Source organism: Suillus subaureus, assembly GCF_016647635.1.
Source record: "Suillus subaureus strain MN1 chromosome Unknown BJ212scaffold_311, whole genome shotgun sequence".
NCBI classification, from domain to species: domain Eukaryota; kingdom Fungi; phylum Basidiomycota; class Agaricomycetes; order Boletales; family Suillaceae; genus Suillus; species Suillus subaureus.
This window is the reverse complement of record NW_024538867.1, coordinates 1-8,927: the sequence shown is the minus strand read 5'-3', so window position 1 is coordinate 8,927 and position 8,927 is coordinate 1. Positions and strand designations below refer to the sequence as shown.

The 8,927-nt window shown below is 47.7% G+C and overlaps 3 protein-coding genes across 3 annotated transcripts; 1 reads left to right on the top strand and 2 right to left on the bottom strand.

The window, feature by feature from the left end:
• Positions 1–2,291: 2,291 nt before the first annotated feature.
• On the bottom strand, positions 2,292–2,483 carry BJ212DRAFT_1291213 (uncharacterized protein; the record flags this gene model as incomplete). Its single annotated transcript, XM_041332104.1, has 1 exon — positions 2,292–2,483. The coding sequence occupies one exon, from the start codon at positions 2,481–2,483 to the stop codon at positions 2,292–2,294; it is 192 nt and encodes a 63-aa protein (XP_041185249.1).
• A 49-nt stretch (positions 2,484–2,532) lies between these two features.
• Positions 2,533–3,360, top strand: BJ212DRAFT_1410388 (uncharacterized protein). Its single transcript, XM_041337478.1, has 3 exons — positions 2,533–2,660; positions 2,711–2,763; positions 2,810–3,360. Exon 3 carries the CDS (start codon positions 2,915–2,917, stop codon positions 3,281–3,283), a length of 369 nt encoding a protein of 122 aa, XP_041185248.1. The 5' UTR covers positions 2,533–2,660; positions 2,711–2,763; positions 2,810–2,914; the 3' UTR covers positions 3,284–3,360.
• A 4,346-nt stretch (positions 3,361–7,706) lies between these two features.
• Positions 7,707–8,018, bottom strand: BJ212DRAFT_1228153 (uncharacterized protein; the record flags this gene model as incomplete). Its single annotated transcript, XM_041329468.1, has 1 exon — positions 7,707–8,018. A coding segment is annotated over one exon (312 nt), but the record flags the coding sequence as incomplete, so codon positions are not given.
• Between the last annotated feature and the right edge of the window lie 909 nt (positions 8,019–8,927).

The following is an 8,927-nucleotide window of genomic DNA, read 5'->3' as shown; positions in this document are numbered from 1 at the left end:
TATGTACCAAAGCACTGCTAGCCAAGTGATTCCATTGCTAATGCATGTCAATACTAGTGAACGAAGGTCTCTGGCTCCTCGATAATAATATCGACCCATACGTGGGAGGAGCTTTTCACCATGTATGCCACTCCAGTGGACCACATGTCATGCATGTCGTGTGCTGACCATCTGCGCCATAGTCGCCTCTCCTACTCTCCTTATTTTCAACCATAGTACCTCCCCTTCCAATTGTATGGGCTGTATCTGATGCAGTGGGGACATGGGCACTTCTTCGCATATGGCGCGCACGCCAGGGTTTATCATCTCAAAAGGGTACGAGGTTCGATGTAGAAAACCTCATCGTAAGCGTGTGCGTTCCATCAGCATATTTCCAGTACGCACCTAATGCACCGCACAGCTATTTGCTGAATCCCTACCTCCTCCTTCCATCACTTGCGCTATCGACATCCACATTCGAAAATACCCTCACTCTCCTTGCTCTCATGTTTGCATCTGAAGGTACGTCCTACCGCCTATGTCCAAATTGGCTCACACGCATTCTCCAATTCCAGGCAAAGTATCTTCTGCTCTCCTCGCTATCGCATTCGCAGTTCACCTCACCCCCTCCTCTATCCTTCTACTTCTCCCAATTCTCATGCTCCTCGTCTCGTCTCCTGTGTCTCACCTCGCTTCCCCACGTCCTTTCCATGGTAGCCTCAAACGTATACCGCTCCTCTTTGGCGAGTTCACACTATACTGGCTTGTCCTTGTAGGCGCAGCATGCATCATTGCTGGCGGAAGCTGGAATTGGGTCGGGGCGTCATGGGGCGCAAGGTAAGTCGACTTCCAATTCCTGATAGATTGTCCATAAACACAGCATCCCAGCCTCACGCTACCAGACCTCACGCCCAACCCCGGCCTTTGGTGGTACTTCTTCACCGAGATGTTCGACCATTTCAGGCCATTCTTCCTTATGGTCTTTTCCGTGCGTTCTCGTTTTCTTCGTGCGCGCATGCCATTTGACTGCATAGTTAGGTTCACCTTATCATATACATATTACCTATCTGCATAAAATTTCAGTAAGGGATTCCTGATAATATACGTGCTAATTTTTATGGGTTCTGACATGCCCCACCTGTAGACACGATCCCCTCTATGCCGCGTTCCTCCTCGTAGGCGTCCTGGGGACGTTCAAAGCGTACTTAACACTCGCAGACCCAGGGTTGTTCCTAAGCATGATATCCATCTTCCCTGAAGTACATGGTTGTAAGTCCCCTTCCCTCCGACAACCCTACCCCATCTCGCACTCACTTCACTCACACTCTTCCAGACCTCCGACACCCCATTATCACCACACTCCTCCACCTCCACGCTGCGCTCCTCCTCCCACTTCAACATGTGCTCTGGGTGAGCGAGGGCCGTGGGAACGCGAATTTTTACTATGCTGCGAGTCTTGTTATGGGTATGGCGGGTGGTGCAGGGCTTGTGGATGCATGTTGGGCGGGGATGCGGATTGCTGTTGGAGATGCGAAAGTATGGGCTGAGGAAAAGGTAGATGGTGAGAAGGGGAAGGAGAAGGTGGTGTGGTGGGAAGTGGTACAACAGTGAGGAGTGAAGAATCACTCGAGGCTGGTTGCCGTTTTGCGTGTATATTTTGAAAAGGGCCAAATACAAATTTATTGTGTATACCCAGATCGGCAGTGGGAATCGGTGACTGTTTGCAAACGTTTGGGTCTCCTAGGTTTTTCCTTTTTTGCGTGCATCACGTAACCACGACTTACTATGGTGAAAGCCAACATACTCGCAAGCGGTCTCGCAAACTTGAACCAGGCGATGGCTAGCTAGGTAATCGTTCGTGTGAACGGGATGTACCTCCTCGACTTCACGGGTGAGGCATCTGGACAGCACATGCACAATCGCACACAGTACGATTTCAGCTCTATACAAGAGGACGTTGATGACTCAAAGGTTTCGCTACTTCCACCCTTATTATCGGGGACGTGACGCTGAATCACTGATACAAAATTAGAAATGTAGATTACAAAACTATTTCTACACAGCTTGGACTACACCTTTCTTTCAATGCCTTTCGGGCGGAATCGGACCCCACAACTGTTGAACCCGTGCCCACTCGACTTGCAACTTCCAGAAGGGCCGGTACATTTCCGCACAATGTCGGCTTAATATGACGCACGCGAGTCACCGACAAATTCCACCGCCTTCTGAATTCCGGGCTAAGACTCCAGCAGCCAACACATTCTATCCTGTAGATTCGCCAACTCCGATTCTCCGATGATGTCAGAAAAACCTCAATATTTGAGATATCTGAGAGCGTCTTCTACCCAATCTTGGCTGTTCCAGCAGGGAAGATTGTGTATGATGCCAACTATTTGGAGGATTGCCTCCATTTTGTCGAGCTCCGTCGAGCTCACGCTTCCTATGGAATAACTTCCACGCCAGTCGTCCAAGTTTTGGAGAGGCCGGTTGAGTCTGGTATCCATGGCGTAGTTCGTTTAGTTACCTACAAGCTGATAGGTATTCCCTATGTCAGGACCGGTTTAGACACAGATCGTCCAGTGAAGAGAATAGGGCCGTAGGCGCCTCGCCAAATTGGACAACTTTGATGTTATAGAATTTAAGTGCGACTATTTTGACTTTAGAAGACACCTAGGGACTCGGTGAGTTGCAGTTCGCTAGACTTATGATAATGTGCCCACCAAGGATTCAGACTTCGAGTCCATAATTTTTCTGTTTCATGCCCAACTTGGCCTATGGCACTCGGTAAGTCGCAGTTCGCCAGATTTTAGTGTGCTCACAAAGGATTCAGACGACATATTGAACAAGAACCCGGATGGGAGAATGTGAAGTTCGGGTGCATCGATGACCTCAAAAGCTTCGTGATTGTGAATGGGAACTCTGGTATGCTCATTGAATGAAGTTCGACAGAACATTCCGTGTATTCACCCATCTCAACACGTTTATGACAGCGAATATACGAGGTCAACGCACGTCCACTCGTGCCTGCACTGCTCTTGATTTCGCGACGGAAAAAATACATGCAGGCAAAGCTGGATACGACGCTGCCCGAGCTGCGCTTGTTGCCCTCGCGCCGTTGCTGAGAAAAATTGCTTGGAGCGATATTTTGCGCCCTCTTTTAGTGTTAGATATGAGGCTTATGGGCGACTTCATTCAAGGGCGATCTGAAGGTACCCGCAGTATACCACGGATATGGAAAATACCTGGAGTGCTGCAAGACAATGACGAGGGACTGCAAGACTGCATGTGCCATGGTGTTATTTGAACTTTGAAGGTATAGTAGTTGTAGAGTCCAGCCTCCGAGTACTTTTCAACGGATCAGGTGATAGTATGAAATAAGAGTAATTTGACATGTCGCGAGAGTGACCGCCCGTAGCATGAGTATCACAGTGCGATCACAATTTAACGATGACCCAGCATTATTTCATAGGCAATTTGCTGATGTGAGTGACTGCCGTGATAGTGCAAACAGGCTTTTTGAACGTACTACTGCTCAAGAGCTCGAAGTTGGTATCGACAATAGGGTCTAACGTTCAGCAGTACTTGAGACAACATTTTTAATAACAAAGAGTGAAATACATCATGATGTCTGTCGTACCACAGGACACTACGTTATGTGCTGGCGCTGATGTGAATCTCACCTGCCTGTGGTTTGTAACCACTGCCAATGGGGCATTAAGGATCTGAGTGCTAGTGCCAGGCTACGCATCAATGGCTCAAGAGTCTGAACTGAAGATAAGAGAGAATTCCAAGGTGTCATGTCATGGACTGAATATGATAAGGTGACATTAGTTGTGGCTACCTTAAATCATCAAAATACACACCTTCACAATTTCCTGTCCTTCAGATAAGATGGCAAGGCAAGACTGCAGACCTTTCAAACACCACTCCATTTCCAGCCAGGGGATAGTATGATCATTCCAAAAAGCCTGGAATATACAATTGAGCATGTCATCCCATGGATTGGGAGCACGTGAAAGATGTATGATCCAGTTGTGACAGGCATACTTGAGAGCGTCAGAAGCTGATTGACTTCGTTCTTGTGCTTCATTTGTGAACCTCTCAAAGGCATTCATAGCATGAATTATCTCCCTGTCTGGTAGAAGAAGATTTTCTGGTAATGTAGAGGTGGAATGAGAGGAATGTCTTAATACCAGGAAAACCAGAAACATCAAGAAATCTGGCAAGGTCTTGAATTGCTGGATGACTTGAAAAGCTGGCAGTAAAAGCACATCATTGATAATGATATACTCATTGATTGCTTCCAATGTCTTTAAGAATTCTTCCATTGTCGCCCAGACAGAGGTTGAGGGAGTGGACTGCCACACTTGACCATTGGCAGTCTGTAGCCAGAATTGCCCACAGGGGGTCTGCAGCCAGTCTCGTCCTTCCTCAGTCTGCGGCCAGTCTTGTCCTCTCTTGGTCTGCAGCCAGTCCTGTGCTCCTTGGATCTGTAGCCAGTCTTGTCCTGCCTGGGTTTGCAGCCAGTCTCATCCTGCCTCAGTCTGCAGCCAGAATCATCCTCCCCAGGTCTGTAGCCAATGTCATCCTCCCTCAGTTTACAGCCAGTCTTGTCCTGCCTGGGTCTGCAGCCAGTCTTGTGCTTTGTGGATCTGGAGCCAATTTTTCCCTCCCTGGGTCTGCAGCCAGAATTGTCCTCCTCTGGTTTGCAGCCAATCTTCCTTTCCCTCAGTCTGCAGCCAATCTTCCTTTCCCTCAGTCTGCAGCCAGTCTCGTCCTCCCTCAGTCTGCAGCCAATCCTGTCCTCCCTCAGTCTGCAGCCAGGGTCATACTTCCCAGGTCTGCAGCCAGTCTCATCCTCCCCAAGTCTGCAGCTAGTCTCATCCTCCCAAAGCCTGTAGCCAGAATTGTCCTTCCCAAGCCTGCAGCCAGTCTTATTCTCTCTGTGTCTGAAGCCAGAATCATCCTGTCTGAGTCTCCAGCCAGTCTCATCCTCCCTGTGTCTCCAGCCAGTCTCTCCTCCCCTTTGTCTGAAACTAGAATCATCCTGCCATTGTCTCCAGCCAGAATCATCCTACCTGGGTGTGCAGCCAGGCATGTCTGTCCACAGTCCCCAGCCAAGATTCTAAATCTGAAGTGCGATCTCCTCAAAGCCACAGCATACATATGACAGATGACAGTGGCTCTGGTGGCTGAACAAGGAACACTAATAAGTCTTTTAACCTATGGGGGTCCTCAGGTTCCATAGCTTTGCTTTGCTTCTTCAGTTCTGAGAGTGCATCCAAGAGAGCTGTGCTCGCTGGAATCATCTTCATCAAGCGGAGAGAGGAACATGTGAGTAGGTAGTGAGGTGATGTGATATCACATACTTGAGGGAGGCTGCAGTTTGAAGGGTCAGAAATGTAGTCGTGAATGGACGAGTGATAGACATTCATGGGGAGAGTGCTGTCTGTAGGGATATCCATGACAGACCATAGCTATATCAGTGTTGTCTGCACATCCCTTCCCAAACCAGAGCCAAGAAGTATCAAGATTTGCAAGATGGGAAGAGGGTCTACAAGAGTGGCAATAATGGACAAGTGCATGTAAGCCCGCTTGGGATCGGCACATGTGGAGAGGATACAATCATATAACTTGTACACCTCCATTCCTGGTAGCAGTGAGCTCATGAGCTGGAGCATCAGCTGTAACCAATCATGGGGATCATTGTCTTCATCATCAATAATAAACTTCATCATCGTAGACACCATGATAAAATGTCTGCCCACTCAGCTCACCAGCTTCACAAGATCAACCTCCAATGGCTGTGGGAAATTAGGATGATGACTTTTCAGCTCTCTGAAGGAATGCCACAAGAAAGTACAGATGTCATTGTCAACATCTGTACCATCTAACAAGATGATGCCACCCTCCCCTGAAGTTCTCATGGGTATCTCCCACACCAATGGGCACACCTCTTCATTCTGAAAGGCTTTAGAGATGTGGGATTCCGAGCAACTTGTGAGCAGAATGTGGGTCACAGGAAGGTCAGGCTCACAAAGAGCCTGTGCAGGGGAAAGGATGAGATCAGTAGACTCAGGTTCAGACATACATCCATCAAGTGCATCATCAACAAATGACAAAGGTGGACATCCATGCAATCTGAGTCGAAGTTTCTGGAGAGGTTGGAGAAAGAGAGCCTCCATCTGGTTGCAGAGAGGTGTGTCTGGGTCTAGCAGAGCTGGATTGTTATGGATCACTCTGTTCACATCCTGCTGGATACTTGGAAAATTGGTGGCAAGCTGGTAGACAAGCATTGTAAAGAAATATCCAGCTGTGCAGCACTTGGTGTGCTTGCATGAGAAAAAGAATGATCCCGCTAGCTGCTTTTTGATGTTCGTCTCCTCTGTCACTTTTAGACCTCTCATATTTTCAGCAACTGTAAATGCAACAGCAGACTTTCTGACACCAGCCATGCCATGCAGCCAAATGAGTTGATTCTCTTCTGGGTCGTCCAGTAATTCGTGGATGTATTTAAGGAGATCAACCCAGGTTCCATCCAAACATTTCAGGTGGGGCTGATGTTCACAGGAGTTATATTGAGCACCTTTGACAGCGACCTGGGCTAGCCTTGCCCAAGTTCCTTCAAAAACTGTCAGAGAGGTTAGAGAGCATGCAAGAGATAAGAGATGGAATTACTGACATTGATCGTCACTCATTGACGAAAGTTGTGATATGCTACAAGATCCAATGAACAACTGAAAGTACTAGCCAGGTTCGAGGATGTGGTTAGAAATAATCTGGGCAATAGTTATCTGGAGGGACTCAGATGTACGAGGACTTGAATCCAAGCTTGTAAGTTGTGATTACTAGTAGGTTGTGGAGCGATCCAGTTGTCAATTGATGAAGAGTGCAAAGTGTGATGAAGCTTAAGATGGGATGGATGTAAGGATGTTTCAATCTATTTTGCTATGGAAAGCTTGCTGGATGGTTGTGGAATGCACTAGTTTGAAGGATGAGTAGGTGCCCGCCATCCAGTGCTGTAATACAAGAGGACATCAGGCTGCTGTGCTGCGGCGGCCATACTATTGCACAGCCAGACAGAACCACTGACCGCTGCACTGGTAGAGGTGAACCAGAGATGAGTACTAGTTCGCACTCTCTCTGAGATATAAGCTGAACATCCGAAAATCTAGTTGAGATATGACAGAAAAACTGTACTCAAGTTGAGAATATAGCGAAGCATCTCACTCGTCTCCGTCGCACCTATCATATGCTTATATCAAGGTGCACCGTGATACCGTTTCAGGTCTTGAGGCATCTATATTATGTAATATGCTTTTCCTTTTTTGTATACACCACCTCAACTTCACGGGCGAGGCATCCGAGTCTGGACAGCACATGCACAATACACAGTACGATTTCAGCTCTATACAAGTTGAACGTTGAAACGTTGATGACTCAAAGGTTTCACTAGTGACTTCCACCCTTAATATTAAGGGACGTGACGCTGAATCACTAATCATAAATGATACAAAATTACAAATGCAGAGTACGAAACTGTCTCTATACCCCAAATTTCCTCAACGCCTTGCAGGTAGAGTCGAACGCCACAACCGTTGAATCCGTTCCAACTCGACTTGCATCTTCCAGAAGGATCGGTGGATTTCCACAGAACGTCGATTCGATAGGACGCACGCTAGACCCTCCGAGTCACCAACAAATTCCACCGCGTTCTGAATCCCGGGCCAAGACTCCAGCAGCCAACACATTCTGTCTTGTAGATTCGCCAACTCCAATTCTCCGATGATGTCAGAAAAACCCCAACACTTGAGATATCTGAGAGCGTCGTCTACCCAATCTTGGCTGTTCCAGCTGGGAAGATTGTGTATGATGTCAACTCTTTGGAGGATTGTCTCCGTTTCGGCGAGCTCCGTCGAGCTTACGCTTCCTACGGAATAACTTCCACGCCAGTCCTCCGAGTTTTCGAGACGCTGGTTGAATCTGATATCGATGGCGTAGTTTGTTTGGTTACCTACAAGCTGATAGGTGTTCCCTATTCCAGGACTGGTTTTCAACGTAGATCGCCCAGTGGAGGGGATAGAGCCGCAGGGGCTCTTCTCTCGCCTCGCCAAAATTGGACAACTTTGATGTTATAGAGTTTAAGTGGGACTGTGTCGACTTTAGAAGACACCTACGGGACTCGGTGAGTCGCAGTTCGCTAGATTTATGATAGTGTGCTCACCAAGGATTGAGGCGGGAGAGTAGGAAGTTCGAGTCCATAGATCTTCTGTTTTATACCCAAGCCCACGGAACCTGGTAAGGTCGCAGTTCGCTGGGTTTAAGATATTGCGCTCACAAGGGATTCAGACGACATATTGAACAACAACCCAGATGGGAGAATACGAAGTTCGGGCTCATCGATGACCTGTTTTACGCCAAAGCCCATAGGATTCGGTAAGTCGCAGTTCGCTAGATTTAAGGTAGTGTGCTGACAGTGATCCAGACAAACATATTGAGCAAGGCTGGGAAAGTATGAGGTTTGAATACATCGCTGACCTATCTTATATCAAGCTTCTGTGGGATTTTTGCTTTGCGAGTGGACGCATTATGCTTGTCCACTTGCTCGATGAGCTGTGGACCACCATTGCCTTCCCCATCGAGTCGCCATAAAAACAGCCGATTCAGATGTAATGGATGACCTTGGTTTCCACTATACTAGGCCGCAAGTCCACACCCTGTGTTGGCCTCCTCTCATTGTCACTGGTCGCATGGTGGATTCAAGATTGCACCGAAATTGATCGCATGCCAGTAAATTGGATTAAAATCAACATGTTGCATACTCGAACGTGAGTATTCCAGGCTTCTGATATTATGCCTGGCTCATCAACGAGCTCCCAATAACGACATTTATATTTTGTCATCCACTTGAATTAGGGTACCAACCACGCTGCAAAATTGAGCGCTGA